Below are 18,773 nucleotides of genomic sequence, written 5' to 3'. Positions count from 1 at the left end.
ACCTGCATGTTAACTTTATATGATTCATGTACAAGGACACCCAAAAGCCAATTGTATTTGTTAAAACTTTTATTTCAACATTGAATTTTTAATGCAACGGCTGCATTTTACTTTTGTAACATCGGCGTTTAAAAGATTCCTACCTTAGTAACTGACTTAATTCATACCAACTCAGAGACCAGGTTACATGCCTAGTCCACACCAAGTTAATTGATATGAGCCATAGAGGGAATCACTAGCTTCAGCAGCCCGGGACCCCAGTGTCTAGTGGTTAGAAAACTATTTAATTTGAAGCGCCAGGACTAGGGTTATTGTCCTGGAGTACAGCTCATGATCATAATATCCTGTGTAAATCACATAAGAGGTTGTGAGGCTGTGAAATGTAAACATACAAGATCAGATTGGACAGGTGAACAACAGAGGAGGAAAGGATATGGGAATACATATAACAATCTGCATCATCCAGGATAAATAGTCATGGACTAGTTGGACCAAGTAGCCTACTTCCACAGTGTAACTGCCCTGTATGCATCCAGGAGGATTTCCCGCACTGCGCCAGTGAGAATAATGCTTGCTTGTTTCCTTGTGACAAAGCACCAAGGCCAGCACAAATGGTTTGTAATCCTCAGGACAACTAGTAAAATACATAACCCTTCAAGCAGTTACTGCTCATCAGTAAATTGGCAAAAGGAAATTCTGCACATTTAAATTTTCAATACAAGAATGACATGAAACAGCAGTAAAAGGATTTAGTACTGGCTGTAAATCTGTAGAATAATTCAACTAGGAAGAGTCTCACCAAACTAGACAGAATCAATCACTATTACATACTACATAAATCTTTCCTTTAGTTCCACTAACATCGTGAAGAGTTAGGTCAGCCTTGTGGATTGAGAGATGACCAATTTGTGCCAAATTTCTGGCAGTTTTGTGCCGGTCTAAGGAAACTCATATGCTGGACAGATGATAGGATTTTCATCCAGTCAGACTGCGATTAATTGGAGCTCACCTAACTCATTCCACTTCACTAGAATTCAGCACAAGGTTATTTATAACTCCCATCCTTTCCTTCTCCGCCCCACCCCCACCCCGGTCTTCTTTGTATGGTGATGAAATCAGGGAATAGGCTTGGAGGAATTAAATAAGCAGAGCTGAATCATATGTCTGGGCACAGAAAGAGTCTTTTTGCTTTAATCATTAGGCATTTAGTTAATTAGACTAACTTGGGATTGAGGAATGGGTCAAAATATCTCTGGGTAGCAATTGCTAGCTTGGCCAAAATTAGAGAGCATCACAGACTTGGTTACAGCTCAAAGCTGCCTCATAAATGTACTGACTGGGAACTTGCTCACCATTTAAGGTCATTTCATTCTGCCGACAGCAAAAGGTAAGGAAAAATACAACAAAGGACTGAGAGAAGTTTAATAAAAGCCTATCCTGCCCAGCAACAAGAGAAGATATAAAACATTCAAGCTGGTAGTGACTGTCAGAAGAACCACAGACCAGTTTCAGGAAAACCACAATTATCATTTGATGAGAATGCCAAAGAAAAATTAACCCCCCTCAACCCTCCCAGAGCAAAGATTTGATCACCCTGGATTCTAAGCTTTGCTCCACAGGATTCAAGTTGTTTTATCTTAAATTGCCTTAATGTCAGTAAAATTAGAAAATTATTCTAGAGTCTATATTGCTGCTTGAGCTTTTTAAACATGAGAAAATCCAATACTTCTGGAGTATATCTCCAGAACACAGTGGCCACATTTTTGATAGTTTTCACAGTGTGCGTGAGGGAGGGGAGAACACAGCAGAGCCCTTCCCTGGAGCCTGGGTTCTGCACCATAGAGCAACACAAATTTCAGCTGCAGTCTCCCAGTGCTGAATTCCAGGTCTTTTGCTTTGTTTCCCTTGCTGGTCTTTGAGGAAAAAGAGAAGGAAGAAACTATTCTATAGCTCCTAATGGCCAGACTCAGAACAACTCAGAATATGCAAATAGGTCACCCACTGAACCAAGCATGATATTTAACACAGTGAGCTCCTTTGTGCAATTATGAAGCCCTGGTGGATGTTTGCCAGGGTGTTCCAAGCTTTTGTCTTCACGCTTATGCAGATGCAGCCCATTGAGCCTCCTAGAAATTTGAAATTCACATTGCCATTTGCAGATATCTCAAATTGCTGATAACATATCTCAGTGTTCCGATTTATCCACAGTGAGGGAACAGCACCAAGCAGAGTCCTTTCCAAATTTCTACGCCTACAAAATTCAAAATGGGGACCAAGCAGCCAGTAAGAAATATAAGTACAAATAAAGTTGAGTTGGCTGTGCTTTGAGGCCCCAGAACTTACAGATTGAACAAGTTTAGGCTATGTCTGGGGTCTGCATTCACTTCCTGTGAAACAACCCCATTTCCAGTCTGTAAAACAATAACTTGGCCAAAACAGCCAATGTGAGAATGTAGCATCATAAACTCTCTCCCAAGCACTTAACATCTTATTGGACTCGTGTGTTTTGAGCTTGCATAGTACTGCTGTGACTGACAGATGTGATTGACAATGTCTTATTATGGATTTATAGGCAATGCAGTGACAGCATGTTGAAGCATCATACATCCCAGAGACCAAAGAAGAAAGAGAAATCAGTCATTGCTGTGATTACTATTCCATCCTCTCCCAACAGACGAGAATCAGAGACGCATGGGAGAAAGTCCAGGTACGTGTTTCAAGACCTATATTTGCTTGGAACCATATTCACTGCGGGGGGGGTGGGGGGGGGGTAATACAATTTCTCTGATACTGGATCAGTCCTTTGAGCTCCGCCTCAGGTAAATCACAATCACATAATGAAGTTGGAAGGACATATTGTATGGAGATAGTTCACCAGGAGACCCAATGGATGATCTTTCAACTTGTGGTCTACCAACAGATTAGACAGACTAGTACCGTTTAAACAGCCGGAAGCCTGGACTTGTACGGTGTAGAAATGAGCCAGGTCAAGGTTTAGTGACTTTCAAAAGTTTACAAGCAGTTTTGGTGGAAGAATTAACCTCAACTCTCCCAGAACAAGGACTTGATCATCCTTGATTCTGATTCTGTCAAGTGTCAAATATGTGGGTTTATAACGAGAAGCTTGTGTGTCACAGCAAAGAGGCAGGAGCCACACACAAACCTGTCTGAACGAAGTATGTGGTGCAAGAAGGGGAGATGCCCCACATGGATCCAATAGTCTAGCATAGACAATTTCAAACAAATAAAATCACACAGAAAACAGAAACCCAATAAATTACATACTTTAATTCATACTAAGATACCAGATAGACTTGTGGTTATAGGTTGAGGCATGGGTACCTTGAGGTTGCAGAAAACACAGTCAGACAGTGCATGTGGTTACAGTAAAGGCTTAAGTTTAAGACAGACTGAATTTCTAATGATTAAGGACCCTTTCTTTCCCTCCCATCCCTTAACAGGTATTACATCTCATTCCCAATCTCCTAATTTTAAAATTACAAATCTGACAATTCAGAAAAAACACAGAGCAGACAAAGGTTTAGTACAAATGGTCCCTTAAATAAGTTTACACCAGCACAATTACTACATGGGATTTACACAGCAATGTGGTCACATGAAATGCCATTGAAACTGTACAGCAGATCCCACCTCAATTGAACTGATTGTGTTGCTCCACTGAAGGTCAAAACATGTTGCCTTTGTTGGGCATGAGCTATGTACAAGCCTGACAGTCAGTGTTGCCATTATTACCAGACAAACACTTGCATGACGTTCCACTGTTCACTACTTCAAGTGGAGGTGTTAATTCGGATAAAAAAAAAGTTAACACAAGCAACAATATTGTGAACAAAGGATCGTACAACACGTTAAGTACTTGTTGGCAATTATCAACAAAAAATTCTAGGCTATAAAGTTTAAATCCCATCAACTTGTAAACATCAAGCTGAACAGCAACAGATCTCAGTCTGTAGATTTAGGATCAGTGATGCAATAGCACCAAGATCAGCCCTTCCAAATCTCCAGGACGAATCAGCAGGGGGTTGGGGGGGGGGGGGGGAGGGAGGGAACAAAAGTGCAATTATGAATGGAGTTGCCAGGGCTTCTCCAGGTGGATAACTACAGTTTGTGAGCTGCCTACGGCTTCATTCAGTTTGTATGCCCTTTTCTCTGGTTACTTCAGAGTTAAGAATGGGAAAAAAATTCCTCTAAGGACTCTACAAGCCACACCCTGAATACACAATTTACTGATTTTGTAAGAAAGAAAATTCCACTTGAACTGAGAATAAGATTCAGCCCATTGAACTGAAATGTTGCTATAGCAATGCAATGAGAAACCCTTTGGGATATTTTTCCTGAAATTAATTTAAATGAAGGAACAATTCTACTTTGGGTTCTGCTGTATTCTGCAATGGCAGTGCAGACAAAGGACTCCTGACAACACCAATTCCTTGCTCACTTTGCATCCTACACTAGATTCACAAATACTGCATGTCTTGTGCACGCACACACCCCACACCCAGTCTAACACCAGGTCCCACCTGCTTCCTAATGGACTTATAACAGCAGCATGTATTTGGTTTTTTTTTAATTAAAAAGAGCTGCATCAACGTTTCGTGAAGCACACTGTTTGTACAATTTGTCGAGACTTGAGATTCCCATCCCCCATCCTGCTCTTCTCCTCCCTCACCACCCCGACCAAGAATTTCAGTGCACAGAAGAAAAGCAATGTAAACACCTTTTGGGGTGGGCAATATTGACTTCAGGGAGATGTTTCTGCACCAAGACCCCCTTCCTAGCTAACCCAATGTTCACATTGTCATGTGTTCTGGTAAGACATACGAAATATCATCCCACGGGTGACGGTACAGTCCTTGTTTCAAACGCTTCTGATCCAGATAGTGTCCTGGAAAATTAAAGTACATTAGTAACTACAGGAAGTAATACAAAAAGCCTTCAAGTCTCAACTTAAAAGTAGGGTTTTCTGGGAATAAACTGGTAGAGATCAGTTAGATGAATGATCTGCATCCCAATTAAGCTCCCCTTCAGAGGCAAAGCTGTAATACAATCAGGCACTAATGCAAACACCCACCTCGAAATGTATGGCCATCATTGAATTGTATTGAATTTACAGCACAGAAAAAAGCCATTTAGCCCAACAGGTCTATGCTAGTCTTTATGCTCCACACCAGCCTCCTCCTACTCTACCTCATCACACCTTATTAACAACTCCTATTCCTTTCACCCTCATGTGTTTATCTAGCTTCCCCTTAAATGCATCTATAGTATTCGTTTCAACCACTCCTTGTGGTAGCAAGTTTCACATTCCAGCCAATTTGGGTAAAGAGGTTTTCACCTTGTGAGGTGCACTTGCTTCCCTAGATCAAAACCGCCAACAGAAATGCAAGTCACTGCTGCTAAGGCCACGAGTTTCCTCAGGCAGCAGGTGAGCTGAGCCTCCCTGCACACAGCAATCATATGGTCTGTTGGTGTAATGCGAAAAAGTATGCATGCAACTTTGGAGCAAGTGTGCATATGCAGCTGTTGCACTCCTGCCACCCAACCCACAACACAAAACAGGCCCCCAGATCACTTCTGGTGGCAGCCATTAGTTAGGGGGGGCATAGCAAGTTGTGAGATTGGGAACAGAAAGTTGCAAAGGGACACGGGTAGATTAAGCGAGTTGGACAAAAGTATGGCAGATGGGGTTAAACAGCAAGGTCATCCACATTGGACTCAAGGACGATAAATCAGAATAGTTTCTCAACAGGTAAAAGACCAGGAGCTATGGAAGAGGAAACTGATTTAGAAGTTCATGCACACAAATCATTAAAAGCTGGTGCACAGCTACAAAATAATCAAAAAGGCTAATGGAATATTGGTCTTTAACTGAAGGAGATTTTAATACAAAAAAAGTGAGGAAATTATGCTTCAGTTGTTGAGTCTTAATCAGCCCCCATCTGGAGTAACTGCATTCAGTTTTGGGCAGCACACCTCAGGAAGGTGACAATGGCCTTGGAAAGGCTGCAGCACAGTTGCATTAGAATTACACCAGGGCTGAGAGGGTTAATTATGAGGATAGGTCACCTAAATTAGTCTTGTATTCCCTGGTGTATAGAAAATTGAGGGGTGACCTTTTCCAGGTATTTAAAATCAAGGCCTCCTTGGTTTCTCTATATCAACCCTATTTCCTCTGGTTGGGGGGGGGGGGGGGGGGGAAATCCATAACAAAGAGGCATAATCTTAAAATTAGAGCTAGGCCTTTTAGGGGTCAAATCAGAAAGCACTTTTTCCCACATGAAGAGTCAAAATCTGGAACTTTCACTCCCAAAAAACTGTAGGTCAAGTGAAATTTTCAAGACAGATCGGTCAATTTTTGTTAGGTAGGGATGTGCATCAAGGGATATGAAGTTAAGATCAGCCATCTACCCGCCTTGGCTCCATATTCCTTAATACACTTGCCTAACAAAAATCTATCGAGTTCAATCTTGAAAATTTCAATTAACCCAAAATCCACGGCCTATTGGGAGACAAAGTCCTAGATTTCCAGTACCCATTGTGAGGAAGTGCTTCCTGATTTCACCCCCGACAGTCAAGCTCTAACAGAGTGTAGTGGGGAGGGGACAAAGTGAGTGCAACTCTAGCCATCCTTTGCCTCAACCTTTAAAAAGAAAACGACCCTATAATTAACTTACCAATAAAGCCCATACTTCGTCCTAGGACAAAGATTCCATTCAGAGCACCAATCTCCACATACTCATCAGCTTCCTCCCTGCAGAGAAGAGTCAATTTTTGAGTGAAAAGAGGAAAGACAGGTTAACGTTAACTAGTCTCTATTCAGACACTGACAGACCTGCTGCGTATTTCCAGTGTTTTCTGTTTTTTGCAGAGTTGTACAGCAATACACTGCACGCTTAAAAAAATTACCATTCGCAAATAGGTGGATTGCTTTCCAGAATCTTCCTTTTATTCCAGTGAATATTAAAATCGCTGGTCTTTTTCAAAATTCTATCTACAAATTTCTCCATTCAGTATCTCAATCAAATTCCTTTTATTTTTTACCAAAAATAAATTAGTCCTAGATGGTGGCAACTAGAAGAGGGGTCAGCCTGACTTCTGGTTCCCCAATACCCCAAACAATTTAGAAATGAGTGTGGCACGTCCCAGGGCACTGAAACTGGGCACAAGGGAGTTTTGCCTGCAAATGCCCCTGGGCAGTGTATTCTATGAATGTCCTATCACTCCCTGTGAGGGAGCAATCTCTGCTCACTGCTTCACAACACCATGGTTTTCAAAAGAGAGAAAAAGTAATACATTTAGAGTGGCTCATGTTCAACATATTGGGCAAACATGTCAGTCATTCTGTACCAGCAAGATAAGTAGCTGGTTGATTATCTGGAGACATTGGTTGAGGGAAGAGTGTTGGCCAAGAACACTGATAGGATGCTCTGCTTGTCCTAAAACAGAATCTTTTATGTCCATCTGCACAGGCCTCGACTTAACACCTCACCCAAGGAAGGACACCTTTGGAATCACAGAACTCAGTACCGTACTGGATTTCTGTTTAGATTGTGTATTAAATTCTAGTGTGAAACGTCAACCCACAACTTTCTGGTCTAGAGGAAAGTGAGTGCTGCCAACTGAGCCAAATGCTGAGAAGGGCATCACAGGAGAATCCATGTGGCAACACTCTGTGCATATGCAATTTCACTTGGGGTGGGGAAAGAGGGAGAAGGAAATACACCCCCCAAGATTAAATATATTGACAGCACAATCAACTGAGTCAGAGGTCAGGGGTTCATGACCCACTTCAAGAGTTCAGCACAATGTACACTGACACTCCCAGTGCAGTGCTGCTGCACTGTCAGAGGTGTTGTTTTCAGATAAGATGCTAAGCGGAAGCCCTGTCTGGTGGACTAAAATCCCATGCCACTATTCAGGGGAATTCTCTTTCAGCGCACAAACACAACCACCAAAAGAAAATTAACTAGTTGCTGTTTGTGACAGCTTGTTGTGCACAAATTGTATCATTTTCCTACAAAACAACAGTGAATGGATTTCAAACTTATTTTGAAGTATTTTGAGATGTTCCCAGGACATAAATGCAAGCCCTTTGTTTACATAGTATATTGCCATAGCAACAGAAACTGCATTTCAACTAAATTCATTGTGAGAAGCACTTTGGGACACCCTGAAGCATAATCAAGCTTCATATAAGGTTCAAGTTCCTACATGGTTACTGAAAGCTCAATGCAGCCCACAGAAACCAGCTGCAGGAGCCTGAGGGTGTGCTGCAACCAGATGTGCAGTGTTACAGATAAGATGTTAAACTGAGGCCCCATCAGCCCTCTCTGGTGGACATAAAAGATCCCGTGGCATTATTTCAAACAGCAGGGAAGTTCTCCTGGTGTCCTGGCCAATATTCATCCTTTAACCAACATTGCTGTGTGCAAATTGGCTGATACATTTCCTATATTAAATCAATACTTCATTGGATATAAAACACTTTGGAGCATCTTGAGGTTGTAGAAATACAAGACTTGCTGTCTTTGAACTCAGTACCAGCCTCAGGCAGCTCCACATCTCAAATTAAGAGATTTTTTTAAACAGAGAAAATACCCACCTTGTAAATGCACCACAATTTCTTAGCAAGTCAACCATGGCAACACCAATAAACCCATCAACATTCAGGATAAGATTTGGTTTCTGAAACAATAACACATTGAATCATTCAATTCTTAATCAATGCTCATACCTCAGTAATAGACACAGGACAAGGTTCAAACAACAGCAATAATTCTGCTAAAGTGGTCATTTCTTCTCCAGGGTATTTGGGTTCCAGCACAAACCATTGACAAATTTCTTGAGAACTCATCCAGCCACCTTGTGCTGCAGACTCCACTTAGGGAAAAGTTTTCAAACAAAAAGAGAATCAAAAACTACTTTCTATAGACACCTGCTGCGTTACCCAAATAATTTGGATACAAGCTATTTCAGTGAATGCATGCCCAGATTCCACATTTAACCAGGTCCACGGCCCAGTTCACACAAATGCCATCTGGGAATGAAGCAGTTTCCACAGTGCACCAATGTACACAGCACAAAGCTACCGGGAATGCTTCAGAATTTCAAACTATATTCAAAGTCTAAAATAAAATCCTGCAACAAAAAATGATGGAAATATAACTGGAGAGAGACAGATTGTTTCAGGCGGGATCAGATGAATGGTCTGCTCCCTTCTCTTTCTAAACACCAAAGAGTTTGTTGTGTTTCCAGAATTAATTTTTAAATCTGTACAGATGAATTAACATTTGCCACTGAATCCCTGACAGAATTGAACTCGCTGGCCAGGTTTCACTGCACCAGTATAGTTCCATACCTTGGAGGTAGTAATCTTCTCCACTTCTAGTGCGTAGTCGAGGAGAGGAGTAGCTGGGAAATTCTGCTTCACAAAATCCTTTAGGATCTGCACCCTCATGTCTGGATTATTAATCTGTGATCAGAAAAATGTGACTCCTCAAACACCACAATATAAGAGTGATATAAATATGCATTACTTACAAGTGTCTCTATATTAGCAGTGTTCCCAAAGTGACAACCCATCATTCCCAGCAAACATTTCCACTACAGCCAAAACACTCATCCACATTTGTTTTCCTCTTGACTTGACTATTTCTATGCACCCTTAACCGGCCTCCTATTTTCCATACTGCATAAACATGAGTTCATCTTAAACGCTGCTATCCGTATACTACCTTGTACCAAGTCCTTGTTCACCCATCACCATGTTCTCTGATCTACACTGATTCCTGATCCAGCATTCTCTTGTCCACATTCCTCCACAGCTTCACCCTTCCCCATCTCTAATCTCCTCTAGCCCTCCAAGATCTCTACAATCCTCCAAATCTGACCTCTTGTGCATCTCCTAGTTTTTTTGCCCCACCATTGGCAGCTGTGCCTTCAGCCATCTAGACCCCAAGTTCTGGAATTCCCTCCCCAAACTTCTTTACTGCTTCAACTCTTTGCTCCTTTAAGCCTACTCTTTGATCTCTCCTAATGTCTGCTTCTTTAGTTTAGTGTCTATTTTTGGCTGATTTACATGAAGACCTTGGAACATTTTGCTACGATAAAACACCATGAATTCAAGTTGCTTTGCTTCCATTGTCTATTAAACAGCGCTCCACGTTAGGGAACAGATTAAAACTAATCGGGGAGCTTTAAACAATCTGTATTGTGCTAACAATGCCACATTCTAGTTTGTGCCTAAATAACGAATGAGGATGAACAGATGAGCAGCTACACTGGACCGATGTACAACTATTAGTCATTGGCACCATCCCAAGCGCAGAGGTGCAGAGCAAGCCTGCAGACCGAGGGGAACCATTATTTATGCTCCTGAATGACACTGGAAGAAACAGATATTTACAATTCCCTACATTCAAATAATTTAAATTGGTATTGTGGGAAACAGTAAAAATAGCCAGCCATTGGCAGTGCCCAAACCACAGCCTGTGAACCCCAGGATCCGAACCATAGGCAGTGAACAAACCACAGCCTGTGAACCCCAGGATCCGAACCATAGGCAGTGAACAAACCACAGCCTGTGAACCCCAGGATCCGAACCATAGGCAGTGAACAAACCACAGCCTGTGAACCCCAAGATCCGAGCCATAGACAGACAGAGCCCAATCCACAGCCCGTGAACCCCAGGATCCGAGCCACAGGCAGTGAACAAACCACAGCCCGTGAACCCCAGGATCCGAGCCACAAGCAGTGAACAAATCACAGCCCGTGAACCCCAGGATCCGAGCCACAGGCAGTGAACAAACCACAGCCCGTGAACCCCAGGATCCGAGCCACAGGCAGTGAACAAACCACAGGCAGTGAACCCCAGGATCTGAGCCACAAGCAGTGAACAAACCACAGCCCGTGAACCCCAGGATCCGAGCCACAGGCAGTGAACCCCAGGATCTGAGCCACAAGCAGTGAACAAATCACAGCCCGTGAACCCCAGGAGCTTGGAACGACCTGCGTTTACATTCTACACTTGCTGGTTTCTCCGGTTTCAACTTATGACCCTGGATTTAAATTTTATATAGGTGACCCCTGAAGTTCTATGATATGAACCCAAGACAAAAATAACAGTACAGCTCAGTGCCTGTATGTGGGGCAAGTTAATTAAATAGATGGAATTTCACCAATTATCCTTATGACACACACTTCCAAACAGCATAAAATGAATTGTTGGCATGGTAATGTAGAACAGTGGTGTACAACACAGAAGTAGTGCAACATGGATTTTATGTCTGAGTAGCAACAGACAGTTCTGATGTATGCCAAACTTTGCTCTTCTGTGGCATCTAGTGGCTGATTACAGAACAGCAGTAACAGTGAGGATTATATCACACAGCCAGTCACTTTCAGGTGGGTAGGGCAGGTATGATAGATACATTTCCTTTTAATAAAGTGCACAGAATAATTGGAGACAGTTTTTAAGAATGCATTCCTCAGTTTCACAAGTACTCATCACAGCGCCCTTTCAATGACGGGTCAGAGATGAGAGTCCCTTGCATTAAAAGTACACTTCAGCTCAGCCCAGAATGAGACATCCTCACACTGCTTCAACATACTAGCTCACTTAGCAATGAGTGGCAACACTAACCTTGTTCTCATACTCATGAGAACAGCACGAGTGAGACCAAACAACTTAAAAAAAAAAAAATCTTTATTGAAGCTCTGACTGTTTATCTTGAATTAAACTCCTTGCTAAAGGACCATTCCAGACATGCTTCCACAAGCATGGGCTGCTCTCCAGTTCCTTGTACATGGGACTATTTTTCATGGAGGAGCCAAGACAGTGAGTGGCATCGTGCTATTGTATCAGAGGGCTTCACAGCTAAGCCAATCCTAGCCTAAAGTGTAAATCTATACCAGCAGAGTCACACTCACTGGCTCTTGTAACAAGGGGTTACTGGACAGCTAACAGAAGTGATGGACTTTTCCCAACACTGGTCCAAGGGCAGAAAGGCTAGTTACAGAACTCAATGATCAGCTAACTTAGGTTTTATCAGGTGTGGCTCAACGGGTGGCACTCTTGTCTCCAAGGCAGAAGGTCGTGGATTCAAGCCCCACTCGAGTCTTGAGCACATAATCCAGGCTGACACTCCCAGTGCCGCACTCCCTCAGTACTGTACTGTTGGAGGTTTGATCTTCTGTATACATTAAACTGAGGCCCCATCTGCCCCCTCAGGTGATGTAAAAGATCCAACAGCACTATTTTCAATAAGACCAGGAGGCTAATATGTATCCCTCAACCACCACCACTATAATCAGATTAATATTTGTCTGTGGGATCTTGCTGTGCACAAACTGGCTGTCACAATTCCTACATTACAACAGTGACTACACTTCAAAAGTACCTCAATGGTTGTAAAGTACTTTGGGATGTCCTGAGGTTATGAAAAGCGCTACATAAATAAAATTCTTTCTTTACAAGGCTCAGTATCAATGAAGCCATGTGGTGGTTCTGTCGTTTTGTCTTTGGTACTGGAAGCAGCACAAGTGCAGTGACATGCAAAAGCTAAACTGTGCTGGGACTCACCGATTTCACCCGATGTCCAATTCCCATGATCAGCTTCCCTTCTTTTTTCATCTTATTGACAAAGTCCATCGCGATGAGGCTGCTGTCATGGGCTTTGCTGAACTGTTTGCCAGCTGCATCTAAAGCACCTCCAAATCGATCACCCTGTTGGAACATACACACACCAAACACAGGAGATAGATGAGTAATTTGGGAATATCTATTTCTGTATTAGCACTCTGTGGTGCAACCAACACTAAACCAATGGATAAAGTGCTGTAAAATTTACACAACACTCAAAAGCACAGCCGCCAACAGATTTGAACTTTAGCCTTCTGATGGTAACATTCCAAAAGGCAAGTGTACGGTGCTCAATGGAGTCACATGCAAGTCTTTTCTTGACAAGGTTCAATGCCAGTGAATCCATGAGGCGTCCCTTGTTGTCTTGTCTTTGGTACCGGAAGCAGCACAAGTGCAGTGGCCTGCCAAAGTTAAACTATGCTGCAATTCATTGACTTCACCCGGTGTCCAATATATTGTGGCACTCAGTGAGCATATATACGTAAAGATACATTGTGCTCAATGGAGTCACAAATACATAGATATATGCTTAGTGGGTCTGAATATTTTGCACCTCACTTTAAAATATCAAGTACAGAAGGCTAGCTACTTGAACCAGTGGAGTTTAATGATTTTCCCATTAACGTCAAGTTTGAATGGCTTTTGAAAAAGTCAATTTCTCTTCTGTTCTCCCTGGTGACTCGCACCATTTCTTAGCCACTCTACTTGGAAGAAAGAGAAAAAATAATTAAAACCTGCTCCTGTGCCTAAAAACTATTAACAGAACCTGTTAACTCCAATTGCTTACAAGAGATTTTTCGTAATTGATTTGAATACAGCCCAAGTTAATCACAGGACTGAACTCTCATTAGCACATCTTTATAGTCTGAAGAACTACAGAAGTTAATATAGCTGTCACGGGCTTGTAATTATTTTTCTCCTCAGATTAAAAAACAGTGTGTGCACCTTTAAGACTATTAAAAATAGTGCCCTTTAAGGGAGAGAAAGTTCTGGAGACAATGTGTCACAGCTGCATTTTTGTTACCCTGGGCAACAGCAGGAGAGAGAGAGGTCACATGGTAATGTTTCCACTTGGCTGTGTGTGGAACTGGCAGAAACCAGCTGAAACCAGTTAATTCTGCTCGACTTTCCAGCGAAGTGTACTGAAGAGAAGAAAGCTATTTCCTCTCAGCAAAAATTCTACAAGAAGCTACAAGCCAAGTTAATTGCCTGAGTAAAGATGAAAAGCCTCGTTTTTCAAGAAACCGGTCACATTGCTGTGATCGTCATTCAAAGAACTGTTTGTTTGCTGCAGCTGAACAGTTGAATGCCTAGCAACTGAAGGACTGTCATCAAATCCACGTGATGACTTTGTGTGACCTTTGATTATTTTCACATTAGAAGATCTCATCCATCAAGAACGTAACCTACAAAAAAAAAAACTTACTTATTTTCTTTATTCTTCAGCGCGCCAATTTTAAAAACTCCACTTTTAAAACCGGTTAACTGTTAGTTTTTGAGTGTGACAGAGAATGCGGGAGTTAGGTTTATCTTAATAGTGTTTAAGATTTAGTTTTTAATAAATAGTTAATTTGTTGTCTAAAGATACCTGGTTTGATCTGTTTCATTCTGGGGTTACTAGAGTGCTTAATTTGGCTGTTTTCCAATTGGGTGTGAAAGCTTAATAAAATGGTGCGACCTGTGGAGTAACAGGGCTGAATTGACAGTGCATTGATCCTGCCACGGTCGTAACACAGCTCACTGCCTGGTCACTAACATGCAACTGTCCGATTGCTGACCCAGAGGTCATTGGGAACATATTCAAGGTATTCATACGGGGAGCCTAACTTTCCTGTTGATACTCAACTCCCTGTGCTCCCAGCTCACTATAGCAACTTAAACAGCATCTACTGATAGTTGAGAAGGAGTGGAGTGCAGATAGGAAGAGTGACGTGTAAGTAGGTGCATATGGCTTTAACAAAAAAATACTCTGGGGAGGGTAATAAAATAATATAAGGACAATGTTCTAGTAATATTGCTGGTCCTGTTTGAGTAATTTAATGTAATTAGTATTTCCTATTTCACAGTACACAATTTGGAAAACAGAAATTAGTCAGCTGGAAGACAGTTTCCCTTGGATTAGTTGCCAGTATAGAGTTTAGAGCTGATTGATCACAATTCTGTTCAGCAATCTGGCACATTCTTCAAACTAACAGACAAATCTATAGCTTGTGGGGGGAAATTTAAGTCACTGGAGCAGCTGACAAAACACAAGTACAATCAACTCTCACTGCAACTGTTCAGGTGCATGCTGACACCTACCTCATGAAGCAGCAAACACTTGCATCAATTTAAAAAAAAAATCTGCACCAGCTGGTTTAAAGACAGAAGAACAAAGCAGAATGGAGGATGTGCAGATTAATAATGTACAATCCACATTCTGCTGATTAGAAACAAGGGGAAATGCAGCTCCGCAGAGACTCACAATAGTAAGGAGGCCAGACGTGAGACTGGAGATAAGGTCTTTCCCCGCTCGGGCACAGACAATGGTGTTGTGAGCTCCTGAGACAGCTGGACCGTGGTCTGCTGTCACCATCAGGCACATCTCAATGAAGTGGCAGGCATGCTTTGGCAACCTGGGAGAGAGAGAGAATAATGTCGCATTGGAACAAGGAGACAAACGTTTATCTAACCCAACTTCAACTACTGGGTTATTAGAAATCCAGATATGAACTGTTTATTAGGAAATATTATGCAACGGTTTATTAGTTTCAGAACTTAACATTTTCACAGTGACAGTTTGTAGATTAACACTTGTCATTTTACTTTTACGGTTTTCTTTTTGAAATTCCCATTTTTCTCCACTTGGTGATCTCTTAGGCAGCCAGTGCCATCTTTCTCCTTAGCACATTTGCTCTGAAGACAACTATTACAGAATGTTACAGCAGAAATCATTTAGCATTCAAATCGATGGGGGCATCTACAGTCATCACAATGTGTTGGACCTCTAGATTACCAAGAGTTATCGCTCATCCCAATCATTTGCACACAATTCAATATTAGTGTCACAAATACGGCAAGTGTTCACAAGGATCAGAAGAATCAGCTGAGTTTTGCCAGGTGGCCCCAATACTTTCCTGCTTATAGATGCACAAAGTTGCTTTTCAAACATTACCAGTGTCATTCAGAAATTATCCCAACGTTCCCACTGTTCTGGTTCTATTCAATCTTCTTGGGACAACTATAGATGGGCAATAAAGGTGGTCTAGTCAATATTGCCAAAGAATATTGCTGCCCCCAGAAAAACTAATGAACAGATTTGAACTGCTGGGTAGGACTAGGTGCTCATCTCACCTTCTCTGGAACCAGAGCAAGCCCAGGACACCTCCCAGGCCCATGTCCTCCTTGAAGATTTCAGTGATGGGCATTCCAGCATAGATCAGCTCCTGACCCCTTTCATCACAGATGCTTGTCATAAAGGAAGCTGGCTTTCGGATCAGACCCAACTCCTGCAATACAGGTGCAAAACATGCACAGAAAATCAAAACAGGGATACACAACATATATCATTATTTAGTTCAGGGTGTTTAGCGTCACACATACAAACAAAAAGGATCTCATCTGACTGCCAGAGTTCGATTTAAAAAAAAAAAGAATATTGTAATTCATTGTGAGAAAATTTCTGATGTCCAGCGTAAGTTTGCTTTGGGAGATGGGATCCTGGAAATATCGGAACAAAGAAAAAGTTATAGCTTTTAAGCCAGATTTCATACAATAATTCCTAATGCAAACTTTTCAAAGTGATCTATGCGGAGCCTTAGGGAATCAACAAGGTCATTGAATTTCTGCCCATCCGGGACTAGGTATATATCACACTTAGCAGCAACAGGAATCACCTGCCAGCGAGTCAAATACAGAAAAAGTAGATTACAATGAACAGTCTCAAAAATTCTGTTTGTTATAGTTTTTACTATAATTTTCTGCAAACACATCACAAATGTTCTTTTGGAGGTTAGGAATGGGAGGGGCCTTGGAATGTACCATTATTTGCAGGGAGGCCTCTCTGGAGCTTGCCAATATTTGCAGGGGTATGCTCCAATATTTGCAGGGAGAGGGCCCTCCCTACACAAGGTTGAAAATCACTGGCTTAATTATACAAACTGCAAACAGTCATAACAAATATTTTATCACATCATTAATAAAATAGAGAAACAGCGGAAAAGGATTCTGAACCAGAATTACTGGTGGTGCTGACCACTCACCCTTGCCCAGGAATAGTCCATTGGCACTGTTGGAGGAGGAACTTCTTGTGCAGGTACGATCACACCCTTAGCAACAAGGTCATCATAAACAGTCCTATCAAATTAAAGAGAGAGATTCATCAAACTGTAGTATTCTTGAGAACATTGTGATAGTATACAATGGGTTAAACAGCTCAGCTCACAAATAACCACCTAGTTACTCCACAATCGTTAATCCTACAAGTGCTTATAAGGAGGTTCTGCCGACTCAATGTCTTCCTTTCAGAATACCAACCCTACCCTCTCCCTATTACAGCACCCAGTTGAGACCAGTCACGGCCTCACATCCCTTTCCCTGATAGCCCCTCTCCAGATCATCTTGTGCGCAAAGAAATACTTCCAGACATCTGTCCTAAATTTGCCCTTCACATCTCTGGACCTCTGCCCCTCATCCTATTGCCCCAGTGTGCCTGAAAGTGATGCTCTTACTTGATGACCTCTCCCAGCTCATCGAAGTTCCTTGGCACAATGGCCCCAATGTCTCTCAGGGCCTGGTTCTTGGCTAGCGCTGTTTCAGAATTTTCATTAGCACAGGCACCAGCATGGCCAAATTGCACCTGTATGGGAGGGAGGGTGAGGGGAAAAACAAAGTACGAAGGCTATTACTTGGACAAGAAACAAGAGCCAATGAATTCCCAACACGTGCAACGTTCAGTCATTATGGCACAGAAGGCCATTTGGGCCCATCGAGTCCATGCCAGCTCTCTTGTACAGCAACCCAATCAGTCCCAGTTCCATTAAACCCCTTCAAATAATAGACTTGTGTCTAACCAGTCAGCATTCTTTGGACATACTTCGTATACTGCTGGCATTTCTGCATGCTTTAGAAAGCATATGTCATAGCTACATTTTTGCATCTTGCTACAGGATCCCTTGTTCCTCACCTTGGTTAGCATAAAAATTCTCAGCAAACATTTGAAATGGGGGCATTTTGCAATTTCAGTGTCAGCATCAAACATTCACAGGTCAAAGCCTGGAGTAAAGCTTCTTCCACAACACTCTATAGAGGGGTCAGGTATGCCATAGACAGGAACTAAAGCTCACTCTCACCATGTACCAAACACAAAAACTACCCTGGAATACATCAGAGTAACATTCTTATGCTATGCATGGCCCGTGAGTGAGATTCCCAATTTGGTGCTAACTTTGGCTGTGGGTTGATACCCATATGTACCAAGTTTGAGACTGTCCCAGCACATGGGATGTTATAGAGGTGCTTTCATCTCACCAGTCTGGGCTGGATTTGAACACAGGTCCTCAACTTTCCTTTTGAAAAGATGCTTTAAAGTAGGCTTTCAGTAGGTTTTCTGGGATGACTAACACACACTTACCTCAGAGGCAAACATGGTGGCACAAGTCCCAATACACCAGATAACAACAGGCTTTGTAATTCGTCCTTCCTTAATCCCCGTGCAGATCTTGTACTCCTCGGTTCCACCAATCTACAGAGAGATTTAGGTTAGATGGTTCTCTTGCTTGCCTCACTTAATCCTCCAAATGGGATGTGCAGCATTAAAGTTCTTGTATTATGTTTTTAAAACTTCCAATCCTTGGATGCCCAACCCCCAGTGATACTGGCACCAAGCATCAGTGTGGGGGTAGGAATTGGAACTGGGTGCCCAACCCCCAGTAATACTGACATCACAGTATCAGTGGTAGTGCTCACTTCTCAGTCAGAAGTCTTGAGGCCTTAAGAATGTAAATCCAGGCTGACACTTCAGCGAGTACCAAACGAGTGATGCACTGTCAGGAGTAGGGATCTACTGGAGACTCTAAATCAATGCCAATCTGCCTTCTCCGGTTGACATGGTATTATTCATCCCTCCACAAAC

The 18,773-nt window shown here is 42.2% G+C and overlaps 1 protein-coding gene across 1 annotated transcript in view; it reads right to left on the bottom strand.

Annotated features, from left to right (window-relative positions):
* Positions 1 to 3,268: 3,268 nt before the first annotated feature.
* LOC137348247 (ATP-citrate synthase-like) overlaps positions 3,269 to 18,773 on the bottom strand; it is a 94,305-nt gene continuing 78,800 nt past the window's right edge. The window contains exons 20-29 of the mRNA XM_068013656.1: positions 18,273 to 18,383; positions 17,371 to 17,498; positions 16,903 to 16,996; positions 15,995 to 16,149; positions 15,126 to 15,276; positions 12,602 to 12,745; positions 9,380 to 9,493; positions 8,624 to 8,706; positions 6,696 to 6,772; positions 3,269 to 4,906 (exon numbers count right to left, since the gene is read on the bottom strand). Of these exons, the coding sequence (XP_067869757.1) occupies positions 4,812 to 4,906; positions 6,696 to 6,772; positions 8,624 to 8,706; positions 9,380 to 9,493; positions 12,602 to 12,745; positions 15,126 to 15,276; positions 15,995 to 16,149; positions 16,903 to 16,996; positions 17,371 to 17,498; positions 18,273 to 18,383 (1,152 nt within the window). The 3' untranslated portion in view covers positions 3,269 to 4,811. The remainder of the gene's footprint in view (positions 4,907 to 6,695; positions 6,773 to 8,623; positions 8,707 to 9,379; positions 9,494 to 12,601; positions 12,746 to 15,125; positions 15,277 to 15,994; positions 16,150 to 16,902; positions 16,997 to 17,370; positions 17,499 to 18,272; positions 18,384 to 18,773) is intronic.

This window comes from Heterodontus francisci, chromosome 33, assembly GCF_036365525.1.
Source record: "Heterodontus francisci isolate sHetFra1 chromosome 33, sHetFra1.hap1, whole genome shotgun sequence".
In the NCBI taxonomy this organism is placed as follows: Eukaryota; Metazoa; Chordata; class Chondrichthyes; order Heterodontiformes; family Heterodontidae; genus Heterodontus; species Heterodontus francisci.
This window is presented reverse-complemented; position numbering and strand designations above follow the sequence as displayed.